This window comes from Corvus hawaiiensis, chromosome 1, assembly GCF_020740725.1.
Source record: "Corvus hawaiiensis isolate bCorHaw1 chromosome 1, bCorHaw1.pri.cur, whole genome shotgun sequence".
NCBI lineage: Eukaryota > Metazoa > Chordata > Aves > Passeriformes > Corvidae > Corvus > Corvus hawaiiensis.
The window spans coordinates 13,211,031-13,238,921 of NC_063213.1; the positions used below are offsets into that span (position 1 = coordinate 13,211,031).

Genomic DNA, 27,891 nt, shown 5'->3' on the forward strand with positions numbered 1-27,891 from the left:
AGAGGATTCATATGGTAGAACTAAAGAAAAAATCCACACTTACAGCAGATTTTTTTTTAATTCTTAGTGCAAGAAACATAACCAAGTTAATCACAGAATCAGTACTAATTAAGAATATGGAAAATTCTCCTATACAGAGGTAGAGTCCAGTGCACAAGGCTAAAACGATATTCAATAGTCTAAACAAGACAGAGCCAGGTTTTATGGAATCCACTTTTTAAAGTATCAGACTGTATGTACATACATACAATAAATAGACTATACAATCTTTAAAGTAGTTTAATAAACTTCACAAAAATTATAGTAGATGCATTGATATCTTTACATAATCCAAAGTTCATATCTCTATCACCCAGAAATGGATAAAACCAATATTCCTGATATCAAGTTAAATGGAAAATAGTTTAGCAATATGTTGATAAACCAAAATATTTTACATATTTTAAAGCCTAAATTTATGCTTATAAAGGATGAATTTCAAATGCTCTGAAAATGTTCCTTTTGATGCTATCTGTAAAGAGGTTTCAAATGCCATAATTTGTTATAAACACTTGCCTTACATTCCATGTTCAAGGGAAAAATGGACTTGGATACTCACAGTTCTGATGCATTGGCACAACAAGAAGTCATGAGAATTAGATTATTTTAAAGGCCCAAAGGACATCAGGATAATTTATGGACATAGCCTTCATGTCTCAAACTAAACAAATCACATTGGAAAGTTAACAGGAAACTGTTTGGTTTCACTACTTCAATCCTTTCAGTGCCTCCCTGCCCAGAGGCCCCAGATCAGCATCTCTCTGGGAGTCAAGTGGGGATCTCTGGGCCCCCAGGTTTGCTACAAGCCCATAGGGCTTAACAAAACAAACATGGAATCTTTGTGGGTTACAACAGTAGTGCACAAATCAGGGATGTCTGCTGCCATTCCCTTCAGTGATAGTCGCAAGGACAGGATTTCAGGGAACTGAGAGCTTTCAGCTGTATCTTTCTCAACTGTGCAAAAAAAAACTGGGGGAAAAAAATCACCCTGCGGTGTTATGAAGCAAATATGCTTATACTCACTAAGTTATTTCGTATAAAAGGTTCTTACAATTGCCAAGGGGGCAACAGCCACAGTAAGAGGGAAATAATAATAACAACAGAGGAGTTTAATAATCCGAGTTGGAAATTATATTCACAGTTCGGTTACTTTTAATTTCTATAAGCACCTACACTGAAAAACATGAGGGTTTGTATTTTAGCTTCCAAATTAAATCTCCTTGTGACAGATACCTTGCTAAGATTTCCATTCTGCTCTTCTACAGGCCTTCTCATTGGAACAATTTTTTTTATTATTTTTTATTTTATACAAACAGACTCACTTTGATTTAAAGTAAACATATAAAAATTGAGAATATTGCTTGCAACAATGGACCTGGAGGTGAAGGAATGAACTTGTCAGGCCATACAAAAAAAAAAATCTCCCTCAAAATGAATGAATTCTGCTAAACTTCTAATGCTATGAAAATCTGCAAAAAGGATCACAAGATCTGTTGCAAATTTCAGAGATTTGGCCCAAGTCTTATCATCATCATCTCAAGACTTTAACCACTTTATATTACGTAAAAATAAATGATTCCAAGAACTCAGGAAGGCACACGCACCCAAGTATACTATAAATAAAACACATCATGAAATTAAGAAGATCTTCTGATCCCTGTACACACTTTTGGTTCAGCACTATGGTCAAGTTCTCTCTTTCGAAATACAATAAAAGGCATACAAGAAATGTAACATATGCATAATAATTAAGAAGAATAATGCTAATAAGACAGGTTACAGAGAAAAGTGCAGTGAAAAAACCCAACACTATTTATTCAGGGGCTTGTGCTACTGTAAATACAGACTTCGTATTTCCTGCTGTGCAAGGGGAAGAATTTATCCTGGGAAGCAGCAATGAGGAATCAATGAGGAATGCAAAAAAACAACAACAACAACAACAAAAAAGATATTAAGAGAAAACTTTAAGATGGAACTCTCCCAATGTCATTCCTCTAGTGCACAGTCATGTGACTACATTTTTTTTTCATGCTGCCATTTCCCTTCATGAGTACAGGATAATAGAAAATGGCACAGTTCTTAAATATTTTTTCTGCCTTTACTTCATTTTTTTTGTTTCTTCTTCCAAGCACCTGATTTGCTGTTTCTTCATAAAAAGTGTAAAGCTGTTAGTGGAAGTGAGAAAATAATTGTTGCTGATCTTCTCTCCCAAACACTGATTTCTCCATTTCTCCTTCCATTAGGTATTTCACTCGTGTGCTACACAATGGGGAGGCACTGTAAAGGCAGCTTGACAGATTTAAAAATAAAAAAATCAAAAGTCTTTTTTTCTTTATCCCCCCCGCCCCCAGCCCACTCTGAAAAAAATGGATGGATGAAACAGTATGTCCATAGGAATATTCCAGTCTCCTCTGTTAGGAGATAATTGCAGGGGACCATCTAACCACAGTCAGATTGTCAGCACTGACCGACCGCTTCTTTGCAGCTTTCCTGAAGTCCTTGTACTTATCTTCACACAGGCGAGAAATGGCCTGCAAGAGAAAAGATGAAAAAACCCTCAACTGCATTGCCCACAGCTGTATGGGTAAAGCAAGACTAATTGCAGATTTCTATATACAGATGGAATTACAAAAAGTCACTTCATTAAGCAAAGCACATGGAGACATTCTCCTCAAATCCTAGTTTTCATTTCATTAGTCTTGGAAGGAAGACTTGCATTGCCCCACATGGCAGCTTCAGAAGGACTCAGCACATCCCAACCCTTTTCACTGCAGGTGAACTATCACAAATCTCACTGAGGGAGCTGACAATGGCTATCCATTTCTAGGAGGTAACTCATGTATCATACTTCATAGGTGAAAAATTGTGGAAAACTTAATAAAACAACTATAGCAACTAAGTGTATTTAAAGAATTTTAAAAGAGGGTGGCTCTTAATTTTTTTATTTCCTAAAAAGTCTTGTAGTAATTATATTTTTCTCTACTAAAAAATGGTCTTGCAGAAAACACTGGCCCTGCTTTGCCTCCTGAGCCGATGTTAACTCACCTTTCAGAAGCAGATGATGATTTCTATGTGACCAGGCTACCTTATATAGTGCCAGAGGGAAATATAACTCATATTCAGAATAATTTAATTCACATTACAAATACACAGTCATTTTTAAACCTTTTGAAGAGAGAGAGACAAACACTGTCTCTCTCTCTTCAAAAGGTTTAAAGGAGTGTCGACTCCCTTTATGCTACACTGGAGTTAATGTTTGATGTTTCTTCTACTGTTTTTAGCCAAGTTTAAAAATAGTATTTATTATGGACCTCACATGCATGAATATACTGCTCCCTAAAATAGCCTGTCTATTAGAGTTCTTATGGCTGGGACAGGCCGTGGTTGGCATCAGTAGAGATGTTAATTCTGGCAATCAAACTGCAGAACTGCAGAGAAAGCTCACTGCAAGGAATACTCAAGGTCAAATTAAAAAATACTAAAACTAAAGCAGCATTTTTTATTTACTCAGGAAGGCTTTCAAGTTGTGTCTTAAGATAAGATGTTTAATAAAAAGTACTGGACAAACAAAACCAGTAGAAGTGTTTGATTATAACACAAGGCATTACAAATAATTAAATAGCCTGACTCCGTGGATCATCATTTTCTTACTTCTATAGCACAGCAAGTTATAGCAGTGAAGAATCCTTTAATCTGAATAGTCCTGCAAAGACCAGAGGCAGGTATGGCAGAAGCACACAATTCATACATCTGAGAGCAAGATCACCTAACGCTCTGGTCAAGACAGCCACAAAACATCATTAAATTAGAAAACAAAACAAAACAACCCAAACCCCAAAACAACATAAAACCTACCACCACCAAGAGACCAGCTGCTACTTTGCAGTTGAAAACTGCATTTCCTTTTGTTAAGACTACTCTTGAACACAGTTTTCCTTCACGGTGCACATGAAGAGAACAACAGAATAAAATAACACAAGTATTCATATTGCTTTTTAGCCCATAACTTCACGCACTTTAAACTGCTTAATAAAATTTTATTTAATTTAACCAGGAACTTGATGGACTAAGAGAGTTTATGCAATTCAATCAGACTTAAAATTCAATAGGTTAAAAATGTTTATCCATGAAATAACATGCCAAGGCATGGCATGACAAAGGGGTGTACAGAGGTGGAACTCAGCTTCTTTTGGCTGCCAAATCCACTATTACCTTAGGCACCAAACAGTCAGAGAAGGTAATCACTTCAAAATTGCCTGTGTGACACAGGAAAATTTCTGTTCTGGCACTTGGTCATACAAAATGAAATGTTGCTTGGAAGTGGCACTTAATATTTGGCATCTCTAGGCTATGCTGATGAATCATATGGATAAGAAACACACTGCTATTTAAAGCAGTTCTGTATCTAAAGATGCCTCTTCATTTCCAAGTAAGTTACAAAATCAACATTTGGAGCCTACTTGGCAAGGTAGTTAGTCAACTTTAGCATAACATATGGGGAAACAAGACAAAAGCAGTAAATTGTAAATATTTATTATTGTCCTTCAATTAAAATAAATCAAAATAGCTATAAACACCTTTCTATCATCTGATAATTCTGTTGCTTTTATTGCTAGAAAAAGAAACCAATTTTTGACAGTTGGAAGAGATCATTTCTCTTGTCAAATCAAAACATACTTAAAAACCAGCAACACTAATCCATCATATGAAAATTTTGTTGGACTTGGCTGTAATGTATATAACAGCTAGAATGCATACACATACATATTCTTCCATTATATCCATGCATATGGAACTAAAGTCAGTTCCTCTGCTGAGTTGTATGACTCTTGTAGAGATTTCATCACTGGAGGAGGGGACAAGTAAGGAGAAAGGAGGTTGGGGAATGGCAGCAGTAGTAGTAGTAGTAATAGTAGAAGTAGTAGTACAGATTTTGGCTGCAAGCACGTTTGTGCAGGGAAGGGCTGGCTAAGGACTCACTACCAGGAATGCACAAAGGCATATGACTGTGAGTGCTGCACACCCACCAAAAATTGACAAACCAGAGGAAACTTAGCAGGGACAAACAGGGAAATCTGGAAGAGTTGTCTATGAGGAAAATGTAGTGTGATGATGGTCGTTCTCCTTAATTTACAAAGCATGAAAAAAGCACAATTGGTTACTCCGAAAACCAAAAAAGGCGAGTTTTGCTCTGTTTTGCTCTCCCCTTTCTTCCTGGCTTTGAGGGTTCTGAACATACAAAATACACAGAACTGCAATCAAGTCATTGCAAAACTGGGAAGCTGAAGAGATATAAAGACATTTCTCTGCTTGCAACTTACATATTTTTCTCCTCTTTTTTGTCTGTTTGATCTATGGGACTGTATCTCTTTAGGGTCAAGAAAACAGCACATATTTCAAAGGGTTTGAACTATGTGCTCAAGTACCATCCTAGCAATAAAGATCTCAGACAACATACAGTCAGTCAGTCAAATCAGGAGTGCACTAATGAAAGCTCTTCAAAAATCTAACCTTGAAACAAGCACAGTGCTAAGATCACAAGCAGCAATAGGACAGACACGTTTTGTGTACTTAACCCCAAGAGGAGAATCTGACTCCTATTTAGCTCAGTACATGGGAGAATAACCAGGTGCAAGAGTAGGAAATTACAAAATAGTGGATTAAGGCTGGACACCCAACAACCTTCTTGGCAGAAAAAAATTCTCCCATATTAGAAAACAGTTCTCAGGAAAAGCAAAGGAAGCCTTGACATTTGACATCATAAAAAGGAAGAACAAAACACATGAACATATGCTGGTTGGAACAAACAGCATTGGCAGGTGGACAGACTGGATGATCTAATGAAAGCTTATTTGCCATTTTTAACTTGCCTGATTCCATAGAACAGGAGAAAAAACCAAGAGGGGTCATAAAAATGGTTTCTGGATACTAGGTGAACTGTTATAACAAATCCAGGACACTTTAGTCCACAGAAAATTAAAAGATAAAAAAAAATTACTTTCATTTCATTATTTAAAAGACAAAGCTGCTTCTTAAGTGTCAGTTGTGAGAACATGAAATAAGAGAAAATGTCCACTGCAGATGCTTGAGAAAGCAATGTAATTTTTAACACGTACTGCAATCTCTTGTAACACCTCTAAGCTGATGGATCTGGTCCAGCATTTCCTTTTGCTGAGGTACATTTCTTACTAGCCTTGTCCTTGGTCTTTTTGGGGTGGATGTTTTTCATTATCATGAGTATGTCAATCTCATGATGTTTGCAGAAACTGCAATGCAGACTCTGCCATGTCAGATCTAATGCTCCTGCTTTAGATATAAAAAAATAGCTTTAAAATGCAAAAGTAGCAAAAATGTCTTACAGCCATTTCTCTAAGCAACACCTTTTGTGATCTCAAATGCCAGTAAGTTGCTTTAATCTTAGGACTGAGCAAGGTCTTTTTAGTTTATCACACAAGGTAAATCCTTCCACTGCACGAATACATTTGCTGTGAGGCTGTTGTCTTTCATCACAGACTGCAGCTTTTCTCTCAGTATCAAAAATATCACAGGCTGTGTGGTACTACATCTACTCCACTTGACAATCCAGGCAACTGTTTTAAAAACAGAGAACTCTGGTCTGAACAGCACACAAGAGACTAGAGAAGTGCTGCAAATGCATTTTGATAACTCTCGGCAAGCTAAATGCTTAACTGTGCTCAGGGAACTGGGCTATAAATTATGCTGTCAAGTAGTTTCAAGGGCACACTAATGACAACCATGTACTGCCAGGGAAAAAGGCAGCTCCCTTCCTTCTGGCCACCAAATATAGAGGCAAGGAGGTGGCAGACCAAGCTGGTTTCACAGCAGACACTCTTACTCTACCCTGAAGACATCCTCTGGCTAGCAAGGTTATTTACAGCCAACTTCTGCTGGCAGCTCAAAGCATGCCCAATGGGGAAATTTTTAATAATACAGATTTATTGAAATAATATTCCATTCATTCTTTTTAAATATAGCTTTTCTTTAGCTAGAACAGAAGAATTACCAGTATTCTCTGGGTATTTACAGTCATTTCTTATTTTCCTTTTCTTCTAAGCTTTTAGGAGCTATCATTGTTACCTTCATTTGCAACTATTATACATTGTGTGTGATGTAGACTGACAGTTTTAAGAAACTGTGGGCTAAATAAAAAAGTAATTCACTTAATTTTGATATATGTAATAGCACTTACTATCAAGACTCCCATAACTCTGTAAAGCACCTCTTTTCAAGTAAGATTACAATCCAAATGAATTTTTTTAAATATTCTCTTTAATAGAAACAAAATCTGATGCAAATTTAGATCATACTCCATACAGAGAATGGCATTCTTATTGGAGCTATCTGTGAAATTTAGAAAGAATATTTAGAAAGAATGGGAAATACAACTTAAGTGAAATTTGCTTTGATTCTTTCTCCACCACTTTCAGTTCCCATTAGTGTCACAAACAAGTCAATTAACCTTCCCACGCACCATTTCCCCCCACAAAAACGTGCATAGAACTGCCTGCCTGTTCAACAGGAGCACTAGGAATTTCAGAACATCCAAAGCTCAGTCTAACCCACAGGCAAACAACCTCCAGTGCAAAGATGTTATGTAATTAAAGAGGTGTGCTGTTAAAAGCAGCGAGCATCTAACGAAAATTTTTAAAATTAGTAACAAAATGCGCACCCAGTGCAATACTGCCCATATTTGAAAAACATATCAGAAAAATCAGATAAAATATATTGCAGTCTTGCAAAGGGCCCACGGTTAGCTGATCATTTCAATTCCTCCCATGGCTGTGGTATTCACAGTGCCCAGCATTTCACAGGTCCAGACCATCCAACAGTGCTTCTGGCATATGGTATATACACGTCTCATAAGCATTCATGACTTACTCACTGAAGGCATGTGCTCATTTCTGTTCTCCCTTTACTGAGAAAAACACCATGGGAGATAACAGACTTGTATGCACGTGAAGTTGAGCACTTGCAGATAACAAGAATATGGAATAGCTATTTTCAGCAACACTTGTTAATATTCTGTCATTTAAGGTGGATAATCAGTTTTAAGAAACCAAATGAACAAACAACACTAGACTGTGAATAGAGTCATTATAAAACTTGTGGGTACTTTCACAAGGCCAATACAGACAACTGCAAATGAAAAAGAAACGTAAAGCAAGGTAAGGTATGAAGCAAACCGGGTCAAAAAACTATCTCCACAGCCATGAATACTCAAAGCACAAACAAAACCATTATGAAAATCAGGCTTATGATACTCTAATATCTCATGGGGGTATCTGGGAAGAGGTGGGAGAAGGGAGAAACAACGCAGAAATTCCAAATCCCCCTACATATTTACACAGAGCAACCTAAAGAGTCTTACCTCAAGTTTATATGCCCTGTCCCTGCTGAGGGGCTCCAAGGGAAAACTCAGGTTATTCGCTTCTGCCAGGGAACGCAAATCAAAGTAATACTTGGCATAAACACTGGAGGGAACGTTAATATTGAACTGCAACAGCTCAAGAAACTGGCGTTCCAGCTCATTCCTGCAGGAAGAAGATAAACATGGAAACATATTTCAGACTGTGCATTCTGAATGTAATTTTACTTTAAATTGCAAATGGCATAAACCAAGTTTGTTTTCTATTCTTGCCAGATGCAATTATCCCAGCCTAAGGTTTGACCTTCTCTACCAAGTTCTATCAGTGTACTCACACCAGTGAGGAATATGAAAGATGCTGCACCTTGCAGCTGCTACTGCAATGCCAATCAAATCCAGACACAAAGTGTTGCTAGTAGAAGGGCACCTTTATCCGTTTAGCTAACACAATTTTGGAAAGAAAACCTAGCAGGGAAAAAATTTCTCGCAGTTTCTGCTTTACCTCCACTAGATGGGTCTGCACACACAGCTATGCCACAACAACACACACACCCTCCTGCCCTAAATTTGTCAAGCATCTCTCATAAATGCTGCAAATTACTCTAACACATAAATTACTGGAGAACTTATTTACTCCCTGCAGTTCTTCATAATCAGTCATTTAGAATTAGCCATGGGAAACCTGAATTTTTCATCATACTCTCTTTATGAACAGAATAAAGCAATCTTTCCCTTAGATGTGCAACCAAAATTCACAGTGGTGATCACGTTTTCCAGCACCTAAACCAAACATGTTTGTCAAAATACCTGATAGGAACAGAGGTCCTGTTTGAGTTCCCACCCTGTAAAACTTTGGTATACAAATACATTATTACCTACACCAATACATTAAAAAAGTACTTTGAGAAATAAGCCAACTAACAAAATTAAGGACTGGAAATTTTCATAAATTGCATAGTAACTGGATATCCTACTCAATACTTATGCAGGGACATATGATACAGTCAAAACAGTGATTGCAAGATATGAAAAATAAAAAAAAAAAATGGGTGGTGAAAGCTGCCAATGTTTGCTGAAGAGCCCAGTGATTGCACTGCTGTGCTACCAGCAGGCACTGACTGATGATTATATTGTCTTTAAGTTACATTTTGACTGCTGGGTAAGTGTGCAAGGAATATGAAATAGAAGTTGTACAGTTTGCAATAGTAAAGGAAGGATCTGAAGATTAAAAAGTACTGGTACAGTAGTTTTTCAACACTGAATTATTTTTCTCCTTCTCACTCTTTACCCTTATATAATTCTTACATCATAATCATTGTCTTTTCTTATCCTCACTATCTCTGTGCCAAAATTCTATGTTTACATAATGATAAATATTAATTAACACTTAAAGACTAACTAAAAGCTGGATATGGAGTCTTTGGCTTGAATTCACATTGTTGAAGATTCCAACTTAAAAAATCCAAATAAAAAAGTTGCATCTTAAGATGTCTATCAACAGAAACAGAATATTACCTTTACACGCCATTTTATACTGCCAAGATTGTACCTTCTGCAAGCTAAGCCTAAATTTCTATTTTAATTGATAATATAAAGCTTATTTTACTGGCAGAAGACATTGGCTGTACCCCTTTTGAAGAGCACCCTCAAAAATTTCAAATACACAGCCTCAGATTCTTACTATACCCTACCTTCAAGATGTGAAAGCTGGAGGATCAGCACATTAGCTACAGAACAGAAAAAACAAACCATACAACTATTTCTTACTGAACTTACAGTATTTAACTAACCACTATACCCTTCTTACCCCATACACCTCCCTCAGACTGCTTTAGCATGTGCTTTCCTGGGCCACTCCTCAGAAATTCAATAATGCCACATACATGACGACAGGTACCCACTGCACTTCAGTCCTCCTGAGTTCTCTCTTCGCTTTAAGGCACAGTTCACTGCACTGATGATGACTTATAAAACCCAGAAAGGTCTGCTTGGTGTTTTGCAAGATACACTTATGCTGAATGATTCACAACAATTGAAGATTTTGACCTAGAGCTCTTTTGCCTTACTAATACAACGAAAGGCCCTGTCTTGCTTAGAGCCAGACACTTCAAAATCATCCTACTGTACTGTCCCAACTACCTGAAAAATAAGAAAGAAAAAAAAATCCACCACACTGCAGATAGGAGGAAAACAAAATTTGGAAAAAATGACAGCAGGAATATAAGCATCAGGATCTTTGCTGGGGGATTCATGTGTAGCCCTAAACACAAAGGCCATGAACTAGATCACCAAGTACATATAGAGAGCTCAGGTTCCCCAAAGGCTTCTGGGTTTGCACTTTGTGAGAACTCTAAAATCTTTTAAGGACAGGGTAAGAAGCTAAAAACCTTGAGGACAAGGACTCATCACAGTTTGGCTTAGGGAATGTGCAGTGCAGAAAGGGGCCAGTGTAAGCACGGGTCTGCCATGTGAATATTGGTGTTATATAGCTCCAGTGCAACTTCTAACAGCAGCACCATCACATGTGTTTGTCAGAAACAATAACCTCTTTTTTTTTTTCTTTTCACACCGCCTTCAAGAAAAGCCCTGAGAATTAACAATTTCAAACCTCACATTTATAACCATTCCTGATTAATACTATCATATGGCACAGTCAAACCTGTGACTCTGCTTCAAGCTGTTCAGCACTTCAGCTCATGTCCCAGCTTCAGGAATACTTTAAAAACACCCAGATTTGCCTTGGAGAAGAAGTGAATGGAAGGAGACCCTTACTGCTACTGAATGTTCAAAAAGCATGAGAAAAGAATCAAGAGAAAAGTAACTTTGCAAAATCACTTAGTTTCCACTCAAATAGTTAAGGAAGCATTAGCAAATTATTCTGCACGGAATAATACTGCACACAGAAATGTGAAGAGCCTGATTTTGGTTCTTGTCCATCTTATCTCCTCCTTTTATTTTGGAAACCTCATTCTGTCTGGATTTTTAACATCTTGAAAACTAATTCTGCAGGATACCGGGGGAAAAACCTCAAAACCCAAAAGCATCAATTTTAAATAATGGCAATAAATAACTAGGTGATCATCTATAGGTCAGTAAGATAATTTCCTTTCCTGCCTTACATCCTTTCCTGTCTACATCTGTATGGAGAATTAGCATGACAGTAAATGATGCCAAAGTGAATACACGCAGGCTCACTGGATGTGGGGATGTTTGTCAAACCATACATTTAAATATTCTGCAGATCTGTTTTCATTACTGTGCATGAATATCCAGTGGTAAAATACACTTCAACCAGAAAACAAGAATAATTCATGCCTTCTATGTAAGCAGCTGTCAAGCAGGCCTCATGCCATCTATCGGCATTCACCACATATAGACACAACACAAATATACAAACTTCACATAATTTATGAAGGAACTTCCCGTCACCCTCACAGACACAGATCTTGGCATTCATTGACAAAGATAAACAAACTGCACTCACATGTCTTCGACCGTGATATCCTTCAGGATCTGGCAGTAATCCACATTCCACACTGCCTGGTCGTCCCAAACTTTAGATGCCAGAAGAATTGCCCCCAGTACTATTCGCTTCCAGTTTGCTGGACAAATATCTATCTCTGCATAAGTTAAAAGTCTTTCAAGATATACCTGGGGAAATACATCAAAAGCAAGACTTGATCTGTTTTGCTGTTAAGTAGAAATGAAAACTATTCCCATTCCAGTAATTCTAAGACAGTAATCTACTTTCAAGATTCTTTTTATTATAAAAGTTGCCGTTTTGAATACACATGTTAATGCCAGCCTCAAAATTGGATGTGATAAATCCACTTCATTGGCCTTTGCCTTCTAATCCTATTACCCATTTCAAGAGGCCAGACACCAGACTCCTAAATACACCATTTCTTCTTTAGCTGTGATTTCCCCCTGCCTGTCATCTTAAAGCTGAAGAAAACATTAACATTATCTTATAATACTGTAAAACAAAATACCAGTAATTGTTCAAAAATTTGTTTTCCTTCTTAAGGAAGGCAAATTGTTATTTAAGCACAAAATTCCAAATTATGTGTCAGGCCCATTACTAAAGATGAAGTTTGACTTTTTTCTCAAAGGATCACTCTGAAAAGACTTTGATGCACAAAATCTGGTATTGTGAGACATCAGAAACACAAAGCTCAGTAAGAAGGTGACACATGGATCTCCCCAGCGTCTGCACTACCTGGGGGTTCTGTGTAAAAGGTTGTATTTTGCTTTCCAGGCAGCCTGTGTAAACAAGCCCCTTATATTCTATATCGCACAAAGCAACTTGTCAATTTTGCAAGCAAAACTGCTCCTCGGATTATGAAAATACAGCATTCCCTGGTGTCATCCCTGGGAAGCAAAAAACTCCTTTAAAGCAATACACTAATGCAGGGAGCTTCATAAGTAGAGAGCATATGGAAATTGTAATATTATGCCACTCAAATTAGCACATAAACTTAATTTGCTTCACATCAGTGCAGAATTTGACTCTCTACTCTTAATGCAAACCTTTTAAATCTCAACTTTTCACATTCAGTTTTAGTGAATTGAATGAATACTCCACATTTATAGACATATAAAGCATACAAAAATCAGAAAATTTATCCTTTCTTTTGTGCAGCTCTAGCTTAGAAAGAGAGAGAAAAGAAAGAAAGAGAGAGAAAAGAAAAACAACTAAGGATTTTGTGGAGGCTGAAATTCAAAGGCACTTAGAGAAGAAAATGTAAACAGGTAAGAATTATATTGCAAGGGAAGACATAGAATCATAGAATAGTCTGGCTTGGAAGGACCTTTAAAAGCTGTCTAGTTTCAACCCTCCTGTCATGGGCTTTCACTAGACCAGGTTGCTCAGAGCCCCATCCAACCTGGCCTTGAACACTTCCAGGGATGGGGCATCCACTTCTCTGGGCAACCTGTTCCAGTGCCTCACCACCTTCACAGTAAAGAATTTCTTCCTAACACGTAATCTAACCTTTTTCAGGTTAAAGCCATTTACCTTGTCCTACCACTAAAAACCCACTAAAAAGTTCCTCTCCAGCTTTCCTGTAAACCTCCTTTAAGTACTGGAAGGCTGCTGCAAGGTATCCCCAGCGCGTTCTCTTCTTCAGGCTGAACAGCCCCAACCCTCTCAGCCCATCATAGGAGAGGTGCTCCAGCCCTCTGATCAGCTTCATCACCCTCCTCTGGAATTGCTCCAGCTAATCCATGCCCTTCTTATGTTGGAGACCCCAAAACTGTACGAGGCACTCAGGTGGGGCCTCAGGTGAGCAGAGTAGAGGAACAGAATCCCATCCCTCACCTGCTGCCCATAGTGCTTTGGATGCAGCCCGGGACACGTATGGCTTTCTGGGCTGTGAGAGCACACTGCCAGGCCACGTCCCGCTCCCACCCCTCAAACCAACACCCCCAGTTCTTCTCAGCAGGGCTGCTCTCAAGCCATCCTCTGTCCAGCCTGTATTTTGTGCTTGGGATTGCCCTGACCCACACGCAGGACCTTTCAGTTGGCCTTGTTGAACATCATGAGTACTGCACAGGCCAGCCTCTCAAGCCTGTCAAGGTCCACCTGCATGGTAGATGAAATTACACCTCAGTAAAAAAGCAGCATAAATTTGCCACTATTTTCCCACTAGCACATACTTGAGAAATCAGAATTAAAAATTAAATAGGAGCTTGATAAGACACTATTCCTATACCACCTCATTACCATATTGATGCATCTTCCAATAGCACATTGAGGGTTGTGAATAATCACTCTTGCTTCCTTGGTGATAACTTGGGCTTGACTCCAGATACACTTTTTGCTGGAACAAGGCTCTTTATCACCCTTCTATAAAACTGAGGATGATAAACAGCTCTCCATGAGAAAGGCACTTAGTGTAGTTTTCAACTCCTTTCTTCAACATGCCTTAAATGAGCATTTTATTTTGTTCACTTGCTGTGGCCTCCTTGACTCAGTCTTGGGTTTTAAGTATATGTGTTCAAGTAAGAGAAGACAGAGAAGGAACAAAATTTCTTGCAGCAAACACTTATAAAAGTTTAATAAGGTCCTCAGCCAGTGTGAGAACTCACTGTAATCTAGGATTTGTGACATCATCAGTGTATCTTTGGGAGACATTAGTGTAGGTCTTCAACTTTTAATCAAGCTCACTCAGCTACACACACAGCCTTTCTTCTAGCTCTCCCTACTTCTCTCTCCCAGAGAGAACCCACTGATTGCAGATAGGGAAATTAAAGCAGAGAGGAAAGGCTGGTACATACTCAGGCTCTCGCTCTGCTGATGTAGAGCAACCTCGTAACAGCAGCACGCACAGAGTCAAGTGAGCTCTGTCTCCAATGTAAATGTGAGTTCATTATTCCTGACAAATGGAGCTGGTTTCATTTCAGAGCATTTCAATATACAAGGCCCTAGCAGGACACAGCCCATGATGGGACATCACAGTAGGACAGGTAGAGGCTGCCATGCACTCACTACTGCAGGGGGTGCTTCTGGCTGATGCAAAGATGTGCTGAATCAGGAGAGACTTTTGGAGAAGGGCCAGGTGGCTCTCAGCCTGTTTGAAGAGGAAGGCTGGAGGGGTGGTTAATCACTACGCTACTCATCCCAAACAAACTCATGGCTGGTGGGAGAACACCACCTGCTTCTGCTGGCAGAAGCCAGTGAATCTTCCCACACACACAGGCAAGCATGCTCCACCTCATTCCAAAAAAAAAAGACTGAAAATGTTGGCCCTGTAATGGTAAATGTGAGATATGGAAATACCATTTGTATGCAATTATGTCTACACATTGAACAGTGCCTTAAACACAGGGGTCATTTTCTTAAATATGGGGTTGGATCAAACAGACCGGGATTTTGAGTGTACTATGTGGTTCAGTGTATTTGTCTCTTGTAATGAATTCCACTGGCCTAATTTTCAAAAGCAAAACACTTTCTACATCTTCTTTAGAACTAGCTGCTATGAAGTCATGTAATAAACCTGAATTTTAAAAGGTCACAGTAGAAAAGGATATTGCAACTCGCATCCCAGAACACTGGAATAAAATGGCTTTTATGTCAAAAGACAAAAAATGCAGAAGAAACAGTGTAAGAAACGTTCTTTTTCTTTTTTTTTTTTTATAACGTAAGTCTAAGAACCATCTCTCTTCTTGATTATGTCATAGGTTAGCAAGCATAGTCCCGGAAGGGATGTCCTTGCTAAGGGGTGCTTACAGTTTCCTCTGGGAACTGATAGAACCTATCAGCTGGCCAGTTTGAATATGGACAATTCTCTAAGCCACTTAAAGTTGTGATCACCTCTGTGATCCACATTTAAGAATAGGCAAACTCCCCCTCCAAGCTCTCTCTCGTTTCCGGCGCTGGCACAGGTGGCTGCGGGGCCCGAGCAGGGCCCAGCGGGCCCGGCCAGGCCCTGCTTGGGCCAGGCCGGGCCGGGCCACGGCCATCCTGGGTCGATGGACCTGTTCCAGCCATGGAACCCCCCCCACTGCCTTGCCGTGGGCAGCCGGAGCGGCTCGGCTCTCCCCCCTCTCCACTGCGATAAGAAAAATTCAACATTCCAGCTGCAAAGATGCAAGGCCGAGGTGAGATTAACCCTTTTATTGCTGTGAACAGCTGAAAACCTGAGGGAAGAGAGAGAGGAGATGCTTAAAGCTGAAAGTCTGTTGTGAAGCTACGATATATCAGAGTATCCTGTTGTAATTTCATGAAGATATGGGGGGTGGAGTGTTCAACTCGTAAGCAAAAGCACCTGCGCTGAGATAGGCAGATGCTGACACAGCTGTAATTTCATGAGAAGTTTGGACAGGGAGAGATGAACCAGATGAGGACTTTTGCTCCAAATGGGAAAGGAGAAAACCTCAGTCCCTAGAGATGCTCCCAGAGATAGTCCTAAAGATGAAGATGATGAAGACCCTTTGCTCCCAGGGAAGGAGAAGGGCCTCTGTTTTTGTTTCTGAACGGCTCAACCTTAAAATTGTACCCCAAAAAACTTCAAGAGTGGACCCTCGAAAGCAGTTGCGGGAAAAGCTGCAAGTCGGGGGAAAGGACTCACACGCAGGCAGAGAGACTCCTCTTCCTAAATGGACTGAACAATATTTGGAAGTGGGCGGCTGTCTCGTTGTGATACTGTTTTCATAGCATGAGCAAGAAGAGACTTCTCTTTCTAAATGGACTGAACAAGGTTATTATGGAAGTGGTAAACAGACTGAACATCTTAAGGGTTGTCTTTGAACATTGTCAGTGGGAGAAGGGAGGAAGGTGGGGGGAGGAGGAGAGTTCTGAAGGTGGTATAATTTTTTTTTTTCTTCTTTTAGGTCTGTTAATAAACTTCTTTATATTCTTTCAAGTTTGGTGCCTGTTTTGCATTTCTCCTAATTCTTATCTCACAGCAGATAAACAGTAATGAGTATTTTGGACCAAACCACTACACTAAATTGGTGTTTCCGCCCGGTTACAAACCGAACCCGCGACAATTATTTTGGCAGGTGTTCTTTTACAGAACTAGAACTAAAGAGCTTTTAGTGTCTAGAGGTTAAAATATTATTTGCCTCCACCAACTTTTAACAGCTGTATCCATGCTCTCGAATGGAACTAAAGCTTAAAACAAATTGAAGCTGTTACACTATTGTTACTTTTTTTCGATTTGCTTCATTCTTTGCAGTGCCTGAAAGTAAGCTTTTGTGGCAAAACTTTTCAGTACTTCTCTATTAAACCTTCAAAAGCTGAACTCCCAAGAGACTCAGATTTGTTCTGCCTTAATTTAACAACTAGTTCTGCTCAAACACTTTCATAGCATCCAAGAGCCATCTTCATCACATTTATCATTGCCCACTTAGTTCTATGACCGTACATATAGATCTTTTCTTACAGAAGGATAACAAGACTACTTATACAGATTAAAGTGATGTGACACGAGCAAAAACTTTCAGTGGTTTCAGTCAAACAACACATCCTTCTGAATTCTTTCCAGGTTGCAAAGAACAAATACAACTCAGTGTTACTAACAACAATGCTACAATATTCAAAACTCATTTGTACCATAATTCAAGTCCTAGCTGAAATGAAAATACAATTCTGATTGGGGAAAATGCCAATGGCCATTGGTCTGTCAATACATTTTTATTTACAAATTCAATACCTCAGAGTCTGGTACCTCCATTACTAGTCTACATTCTGCATTTGGGAATGAACCACATGATTTTACATGACTCTGAGTCTAACAAGCTTTGATGGACAACAGTTGCACCTCATTGGAGACATTTTAATAACTAAGCACACATCAGAAGACACACTGCACAGAGTTAAGATTTCAGAAGAGCAATATTGCATTATTATTTTCCATCTCTTCCCACAGACTAACACCAAGATTTCCCAATGACTGACCTTTATACTTGGACTATCAGCAAATCATTATTTAATCATAAGTGGAACCAATTTGGTGATTTGCCTCTGTTAAAAATTCATTTATCTGAATGAAAGAGAATTTATTTCTACTAATTAAATAAAATTACCACTCCATGGGTATAGATAATCCCAAATTGGCTGGAAGTTCAGTGAACTCTGGAGAGGTTTATTAGCTTAGATGTAGCACCACAGGAATGTAGTTCAATGGCTTCCAAAGCCATTTCAGGTCCAGCAGAAGTACAGCACTGATTTGTTTCAGCACATATCTTCAGCTCTTAAATCTGCCAGACCTGAAACAACTCCATGCTGACCTAGTTTGGACACCTCTGATCTTGACTCTCAGGACCTGGACTTGCAGTGGCGTGGTGGAGAACAGCATTAGGCCATCCATTATAACCACTACTCCTGGGAGGGGTTTTTTATCCAAACACAGAACTATAACATGGCACAAACTATCAGGATCAGCAACAGTATCCAAGATCCAGCAGTGCTGCTCCAGCAGGGCCACTGCTGAGCTTGAACTAATCCCCAGGGTGGTTATTTGCAGATGGGTGAATCCATCCTGGTCTTCCCAAGTTTTTAATTGTAACTAACCACAGGATCCAGTGTTGTCCCAGTTACCCAAGACGTCAGGCTCCCCATGATCCTGGATAGTAGAGTGTTGGTTACACAACACCCAATCAACAGAACATAAATCGTTTGAAGAAACTGAAAACTAAAGAGAGCACCGAAGAGTTCAGTTTTAATTAGTGTGAAACAGCATCTCATGTTTCCCATCTCAGAGGATATTATAGCCCACTTTGGACATTATATAACATATTCGAGTAGAAAGAAAAATTAAAATACTGGAGAAGGTTTCTTTCTCTTTTTTACCCTCTTCAGGAGGATATATAACAAATATGAAAGTGTCAAATAATTTCATTTCAATATTTCACAATCACAAAAACAACTCATTTTTTAAAAAGCTACGGGGTTCTTATAAAAGTCTTGCTTCTTTTTGTTACTTCATCTTGAAGCTGTTCAACATTAACTTCCAATACTCCACTGATACCTCTTATCACATTGCAGTTGTAGCCTAAGCACTAAAAATACAATTGTTCTTTTTTTAGGCTTCCCTAAAACAACAGAGAAGGTTTTCTGTGGAGGTTATGAAGTTTCCATTCTCAGAGAAACTCAGAACTCAACTGGTCAGGCCCTGATCAGCCTGGTTGTGCTTTGAGAAAAGGCCAAACCAGACATGACCCCTAGAAGTCCCTTCCAACCGAAATTATTATGCAATTGTAGTTGTATGCAGTACTAGAATTTCCTGTGGTGCCACAAGTAGAGGTCAGGAGTTGCATGTTGCCCCCAGGGAAGCTGACTGGGAGTCTCAGCACATTCAAGCAAAGAGCAATCACTGAGGAATGTCACTGGCATTACTAGAATAATTCTGAATTTTGAGGCAGCAGCAGGAGCAAAGCAGTCTCTTCTCCCATGTGGCTTTTACATGGCTTTATGTCAAATTCTATCTCAATTTTACCAATAAAACTCTAGTGGCTTAAATTGTTTCTCACTTGATTTACATTGACAGAAAGGAGACAGTGACTTTGCTATTTTAAATACTACAATTGAGAATCTACCAATTAACCTGTATTTGCAAACACCTCATTCCCTCCATCACCAGGTAACCCATACTGTAAGTTGCAGCAGCACAGAGTAACTAACAAAGATATTTCCATCCCAACATATTATGGAGAAATACAGAGTCATCTCTCTGTAATGAGAAAACTTCAGTGTGTCACAATGCCTTGAAATTAAAATGATATCTTTATGGAAAAGATTATAATTGGCAGTGGGTCTCAGACAGCCAAATCACGGCTCTAATCCAATCACTAAACTGCCATATGCTCTGTTCTAAGCAATCAGCCAGTTCCCTACCACGACTCTCCAGAAATAACCGTGGTTTGCAATTGCCCAGCTGGGCATTTAAAACGTTCTACAAAGGTCTGGTGCCACCCATTTGGTGGAAAAGGACATCACATCATTGTGGTCCTTGCTAATTCATCCCATTTTTATTTCTGAGACCAAATGTTGAAAGTAAGTAACAAAAGCAGTCACAGAACTACGAAAAAAGGTGAGCATTATAGACATTTATAGGAAGCACTAATGGAACTGAGAGAAAAGTCAGACATCTCCAGGTTTGCCCCCTAATTTACTCATTTTAAGACAAATATCCATAATCCATGTAAAATGCACTCGAACTGTTAGGCAACATGGACTTTCCAATCTAAAACTGGGATCAGTATTCGTTCTTTGCCCATACAGGAGCCCAAGAGGCATCAGCAAACAGACACCCACTCTTCAAATGTCCTCTTCTCTTGCATTTAAAAAGAGCTCCCTCCCAATCCCCACCTTAAATGTCCTCTTTTCATTTAGTGCATATCCCAGCAACTCTAAGGCAAGAATTGACTAAAGAGATGTGTAAGTATTAACTGATAATTATTCATGTGTTGAACATTACACTGTAGTGAAAATATAAGAACAGCCCTAAAACCAGATGTCAGAATCTGATCCCTTGTCCCACCAGAGCCCAGATCACAGGTTCCTCCTGGCCTCCTCCAGAGCGTACCCTGAGCCATGTCCAGCTGCCAAGGGGCTCAGGACTGACAGCACAGGTCGAGGGACCTTCTCTCTACACCTTGGAGACCTTCTTCTGATGTGGCCAAGTGCTGGGCTTTGGCCACCTCCCCAGGAATGCCTGAAGAACAGGACAAAGGTGGACACCAACAATACTGGATACACACAACTCTCCTCACGGGTTCCTTACACAAGACAGAGCCTGGCTTCACTGCCTGGCCTTGCTCACACCCAGCCACACTCAGGCTGCCTCACAGTCACAGCAGGCAACAACCACTGCTTTGGATTGTACTCCAAGGTCTTCAGGGAAACCTGCATTTTCCACCAGCCACATAAAGGTTGGTAGTTACACTGGGCCAGCTGAAAAGGACCTCTGCAGATCAAGTGTCTCTATGGACTCTGGACACCTTTTGTGTTTTCCTTTCCTTTTAAACAAGTGTCAGATTTTTTATACATCAACTGAAATACACTTTTTTAATAAGGTATTTTACCAGCATTCCAAGGTAAAAATATCCTAGTGAAAGGAAATCAATAAAAAACTTTCTCTATCCCTCCAAACACACAGAAAACAAAATTCTTCTCAAATAAAATAATTTTCACAACACAGCTCAGCAGTCTCTCTACCTAGTTGCTGAAAATGTGACCGAAGAATACAGAAAGAACTCAGGAACATCTGGCTGGATTAATTAAATCCCTATTTTTCATAAGGAGAATTTATTCTTACTTACTTCAAATTTCAAATTCCCCAATATCCAATCCCCTCAGTCACAGTATGAACTTTGTAAGGTATTTCAAAAGCGTGCTCCTCTGCACTTCTCAGAATAATTCAGCTCATGTACTATATGTATTTACATATCACTGTGTCTGATCTGCCTACAGCATACAGACCCCACATATCTGCAAATGCTAAATGTGTCCCCTCTGAAACTATTATGGACACAGAAGTATATTAAAAGACTCTTAAATTTGGCCTATTTGCAAAAAACTCAGAAAGTCGTGCCAAGGCAAAGCAGAAAACTTGGACCATTCTGCTCTTCAGGTCTAGTTCATAGGATTGTTTTCACAGAACAAAAGAACACAGCATAAATATTTAATTCTCCTGACATGCAAACACTCTATTGTTTTCCTGTTCGTATGGGTAACACTCCTGTTCACATTTTTATTTGCCATCCAATTAGTAGATTAACACAAGTACAGCTTCCCACCTCTGCACCAGAGGAGACGCTGAAGAGGAGACAGGCATTTCTCAGTTTTAGTAAAGGTGGGAATACTCCGGGCCAAGAGAGACTTTTCTCAGTAAGTCAGGTCACAGAATACAGTTATGCTGTTCACTGAGATTAGAACTACTGTTTGCAAGCTTTGAATTGGCAAAATAATTCTTAAAACTAATTTTATTCTTAAGGTATTCTATTATAAATAAATAATGTGAATTAGTATTTAATTGTTTCAACCTGAGATTTTAATTTTCCACCTATCAGTATGGGAAATCTCTTGGCACCTCTGAAGGCTGTGTGAAAATTAAATTTTTTGTTTAATTATAAATTGGTTTTGCTGTAATAGTGGAGGCTTTAATTGAAGTATTTTAATTAAGTGCTTGAAGCCACACAATGTCGGCTTTTTGCTGCAGAACAGCTTACCTCAGAGTCTAGAGTTTCACATTTACTCAGCTCCTGTACTGAACACAGACTGCTGTACAGACTCATTGTTATTGCTGCTTTTACCTGGTTAATGCATGTACCAAGACAAACAGTGGGTGCATTCAACCACACACTTTGGACCACGTTAATAATGTGGGCAGCAAAATGGGGTGCTTAGAACTGTTTAAAAATAATTAGAGTGAGTGAAAGAAAGATAAGGCTGTAGCATCTTGTTCAAAATGTCTCTGATCCCCACACTTCCTGCCTTCTGGCAACCCTCCCAGGAGGAACAAGTGGCAGACAGGGCTATCAGATTGCTCTCTGACGGACAGCCACACTACAGCAAAACATAAGCTCCAGCAGGGAATGCTGATCTCTTCTTCTCCAGACAGGATATCAAAACTGAAAGCACTTGCAAGCTTCATAAACAGCAGTATCAACATTATTAAGATTTCAGGAGTGTGGGAAGGGGGAAAGGGTCGATTGCTTTTTCAGAGATTAGTTTCCACATATGAGTGTTTCAAAAACAACACAATCTGTGTCTGGGGCCCCTCCTGATGACACAAACAAATAAAGAAATGGGATCTAGAAGTACAGAGGAAACTGAGAACAGCAGCAGCAGGATTTCGTACTTGTAAAACACTATGTGAAAACTCTGAAGGTTTCTGAAAAGAGGGGCCAAGCAGGTGTTATTATCCTGACAACACAGGCAAGAATAGCAGAATGGTAAACACTGATCACCTGCACCAAATCTATCCATAAACATTTGCGTGGCTATAATACATTTTCCTGTTACCACTGTACTGGGTAAAAAAAAAACAAGCCACCTAAGTTTTCAAGCACGAACAACTATGGAAACTGCTTCTGCAATATAACAAATTAACTAAAAACATTTATACTTCATTGGAGATCACACCAAAAGAGTTACTTGCACGGAAACCACACAAGAACCAGAAGAGGCAAGGAAGTAGTTATATAAGACTTGTGGGAAAGAACTTTCCATATATTGCAGTAACAGAAAGGTAATGCTATTAAAAAAAGAAAAAAAAAAAGCCCCCTTCCTTTCTATTAAACAGTGACTGATCAAATAACCTAAGATCGAATAACAGATAAATACAAGGTAATTGGCAGTGGATTAATTAAATTACAGAAGAACATACTGATTCACACAACAGATCTTGTCTCCAGCAGAAAACACTTAGGAAGAGAAGGAAGAAGGACAAGCACCTAGTACAATTATGCAAAAGAGACGGGCAAAATGTCATTTCAGAAAAAAAATGGCTGCATCAAGCAACTAGGTAGAGTAATACTACAAAATGTAAGGGTGGAGCACTGTAGGGTGTTTCTTGCCCTATTTCTCTCATATTCCTGTTCTTTACTGGCTAGTACAATTCATTCTGACTGTCTGAAGGAGAAAAGCCTGCCAACTAATCTTGGAAGCCAAGGGAAATAGATTAACAGAGGAAATGAGTAGGTCTGGGCTTCAAAATCCACCTTCTCCAATTTCCCCTTCTTCCATCTAAAATGCATAACTAAGCTGTTATGAAACCACATGTTGTAGTGGTAAAAAACCATTTTGTTATTTTAAAATCTCTGAGTGAAGAACATGGCCAAAATTGTGACTGAAACCTGAAGACGCTTGTCAGAATTGGCAGGATATAAATTTCAAGAAAATTAAGAAATTCCCAGCTGGTGGAGATCACTTTAGCTCTTTTAATCCACATTGCTATGCTGATCCACACCAGCTGAAAATCTGAACCTTCTTTTGTGTTGTTCTATTTTTAAGCAGCTAAACTTCAGACTTGAGTATAATTGTTCACTCCCATGACAAGTATAGTGGAAGCAGAAGAGAGCCAGCATGTCCCAGTCACTCACTGAATCCTTCATGTGCCTGTCAATTCTTATTAGTGCTATCAAATTACCTACAGCTGTTCCCAAGTCTCTGCTGGGAGCTACAGGGATACACAGCAAAACCCCCGAAAGTTGAAGCCTTTCTGCTTTTAACATTCTCTCGTGTTCAGACCACCTATGCCACCTACATTTACTCTGAGCCACCGTCGTGGCCTGTAATACTCTCACTCCTGAGGGCAGGACCCCAGGTTTTGTGTCACATGTTAACCCAATCTCTTCTTCCATCACTTACTCTACCCATGAAAATGAACTGTGGCATCTCTTCCCATTAAGAAATTTCCTTGGTCTCCATAGTGAGAAAAAATTTCCTGGCAGCACCTAGATCTATTAAATCATACAAACCCAACTTAACTTTTGAGAACAAAACTGGGTCTGTCAGCTGGCTGATGTCATCCCTCAGACACTCACCAGGGTGACAATGGCACATTCAGCAGTCAGTTGGGCAGCACTGAACAACGTCCGGACAAAGCGGTAAATCTGTTTCTGCTCCGGGTCATGTTTGTCATAGTCTGGTGGCACTTCGGATTTCTAAGGAAGAAACACTTCCAAATAGGTGACTGAAACAAAACGAAGCAGACAGAAAAAAAGACAGTTCACATGAAAGGGAAGGAGAGGCAGATGAACTTACCGAAAGGGGATGAAGATTTTCATCAAAAATATCTAAGAGCATTCTTCCGTCTGTGTCCCTAAAAAGTATTAAAACCAAAGCACCGTCATTATCTGAAAAACACAGCACACAACCCTCATAGACACAAGTGCACCATGAAAACTCCAACAACTCCACATGCTGTGGGGTGCTTAGAAACACTGATGAAATGTGATTTTCAAATAGAAGTTGGACCTATTCTGCCATAAGGCTCTCATGTAATATGGAATTCCCATTACAAAGCATGCTAAAACACTCAGCTTTCAGAGCCCGAGATACAAAACTGTTGTGCTCATTATTGTGAGGCTTAAGAAGTACCACTACAAACTTGTGATAAAATCAGCACAGCTTACTCTCCTTCTTTTAACTTAATCATGTCCACCCCTGCAATCTCTTAACTCCTCTTCCTCCTTTATTACCAACATTGTAAATGCTTAATAATACGCAATGCTGTTTTTACAGTAATCTTTTAGTTAATACACACATACTTCACTTTTAATTTATTTAGAAAACCCTATCATAGTAATGATTTCTGCAAGCCAAAAGAAGCATATATAAAAAAAAATCAGACAAAATAATATTCCTATTCATTGGTTTATTAGACATTTCTCTGAAATCCTTGTAGCTCAATATCAGCATGCATGTTGATGCAACTTTACAAGCCTAACATCCAGGATGCAATATAAGATTTTTGCTGCATGTAACTTTGGCAAGGACACTAACAAACACAAAAGCAAGGGGTATAACTGTATCAGTTAGAACTGGCACTTTCTGGACAGATGCATCCATGTGACCTACTTATTACAATCCCATCTTTATTTTTAGCATCCCTGGTACTCCGATCATACAGTTCTTAAGAAACAAACCACTGAATGTATTTTCTATCTTTACTCAGCAGCATGTGTCTCTTAGAGCATGTGAACCACAAGTTTTACAGTGGATTCATGTCTGCAAAATGCATTTATTAGCAGCTAACATTTAAACCTCAACATCTGAAGGTGTCATCTTTTCTACTAAAATGGGGGCTAACACTGGAAATAACACATTTGTAAATACAAAAAAGAGAGGAGTACCTAAATTAAAACAAACACACACAAAAAAAAAAAACGTGGACTGGGGTAATTACTAGAAAATTCCTATCAGCAAGGATTTTAGGGTAGACTCTTTTATGCCTACCTAAAAAAGCCAATATCTTAATGCAGAAGTAGTCTCCCTGACACGATTGGTGTGCTACGGTAAACTATGGCACTTCACAATGCTAACAGAAATAATTTCCTATTTTATTTCTTCAGGTAGTAGCTGCTGTATGCTATGAAGTCACATCTGGCTGCCCTCAAAAATCTATTTAAATAAAACACTAGAGAGGTTTTTGTCTTCACTACAATTCACACTGTACTCTTTCAAAAATGGACCATCTACTGATTACCCAAGCATTCTTTATGGTTAGTTTTCTGGGGTTTATTTTATTTTATTTCTTAAGCAAATTTAAAAAAAATGCTTATTCATTCCTTCAAAAACAAGACGGGTGTTGTTTTGTATCACTTGTTGAATAGCTAAGACAACAAAACATGCAGAAAACTGATCAGTATAATCATGATAGGAGACACTGGGAAAGGGAGGAATGATAACTAGAATGTTACAATCAAATTAGATGTGAGAAATGTGTGAAGAAATACTATATTTCATGTATAGCTTCTCCAAAAAATTAGATTGGTGAGAGTTTGAAATACTAGGAAGTAATTTCGTTTTAAGTCTCCTATGCAGGAGAACAGGACCAACTAAATACTGACTAAAAAGAATTCTTCTCAGGAAAAGCAGATGCTTGACTCATTTTCTGTCAAAATGAACCCTGAGTCTAGGAGTCACAGTGGTTTCATACTCCCCATCCCCCATAATGAACAAAAATCTCCCACATACGTCAGCAACTTCCTTTTTGCCTACAATTGCAGGAAACAGAACATATGTTTTGCTCTTGCTGTTTCAGCAGCAAGCACAACTGAGTGCTGTTATCACATTGTCCCTCCATTCCCAAATGAGAAACAACCCAAGACCCAACAGTTGTTTCACATCCCTCATTGACACATGGCAGCCTGGCTCCAGCATCACTGCTGGGACCCTCTGTCCCAAGTGCAGGCACAGCACTTCCCCACCCCAGGCACATTCCAGGGAAAGCAGCAGCAATCCGTTTCCTGAATAAATCACCTCTCCATCCCAAAAGTGAAAGGACAGATAGCAACTTTCCCAAGAAGGTAACAGCCAGAATGGATTTGTTTTCAAGATTCTGATGCAGGACTATTTTTATAAAGGTTTGGTCTCTCTGTCTACCAGTTGTAGGTCAAATTTACATCAACCTCTGCAAGCCCATGAATGGGCATAATTTACTGCTGACAGGGATCAGCTCCATGGCAATCAGCACAAAGAAGTCTGGCATACTGGATGCCTTTTGCTCTGGATTCTTCCGGCTCACTTCTGAGCTCCTACTGAGGTTTCTTACCCTTTGTAGTCTCTAATGTGCCCCATTCTCTCAAGCCTTTTACTCAGCTGCCATGGTACTTAGCAGAGCACTTAATAATTTATTTCCACAAAACTTTGGAGTCTGATTATCTTTGAGATCTCTATTATTTAGTCAAGCATAGCAAAAATTGACTAGTTAACCAAACTAATCCAGGGACCATGGAAAAAAGGGGGGAAAAGGAACCACAGATGGATAAACAAGTAATCCAAGCATGACCACTCATGCCTTATTTCCTGGTAAATGAGATTAAAAGTTCGAGAGAAGGTTTCACTCCAACTTTTGCTTTATATATTGCCACATTTCAGTCCAAGGCCCACTGATGTCTTGGAAAGTCTTCTAAGAGCTTTCAGCAGGAATCAAGCCCTAAGCCTTTCTCCCCTTGTGCACATTTAAAGGTTTCTCTTAAGATGTCAGCCTTGTCTCACAAGTGTGATGGGTTCCAGTGACCTGAACCATGGTCCTGATTGACTTACCAGCTGAACTTTAAACTCATGAGTAATTCCTTTTGTACTAGTGGGACTTCTTATGGTCCAGAAGGAAAAACGTCTAAGTGGCTTGGTAAATCAAGATCTAAGCCAAGTTCTCTGAAAAGGCCAATTGAAAAAGCATGGACACAAAAGTCGCTTAAAATATTTATGCAATCTCTCCTTAGAAATGTCAGGAAATATTATTCTAGGATACTGTGACATATCATGAGGACAGGGAATTTAAGATATG

The 27,891-nt window shown here is 39.2% G+C and overlaps 1 protein-coding gene across 6 annotated transcripts in view; it reads right to left on the reverse strand.

Moving 5' to 3' along the window:
- Positions 1-39: 39 nt before the first annotated feature.
- CCNY (cyclin Y) overlaps positions 40-27,891 on the reverse strand; it is a 124,672-nt gene continuing 96,820 nt past the window's right edge. For all 6 annotated transcript variants that reach the window (XM_048288958.1, XM_048289047.1, XM_048289121.1 and 3 more), the window contains 5 exons: positions 24,642-24,699; positions 24,422-24,541; positions 11,910-12,076; positions 8,429-8,591; positions 40-2,570 (listed from right to left, as the gene is read on the reverse strand). In XM_048288958.1, the coding sequence (XP_048144915.1) occupies positions 2,454-2,570; positions 8,429-8,591; positions 11,910-12,076; positions 24,422-24,541; positions 24,642-24,699 (625 nt within the window). In that variant the 3' untranslated portion in view covers positions 40-2,453. The remainder of the gene's footprint in view (positions 2,571-8,428; positions 8,592-11,909; positions 12,077-24,421; positions 24,542-24,641; positions 24,700-27,891) is intronic.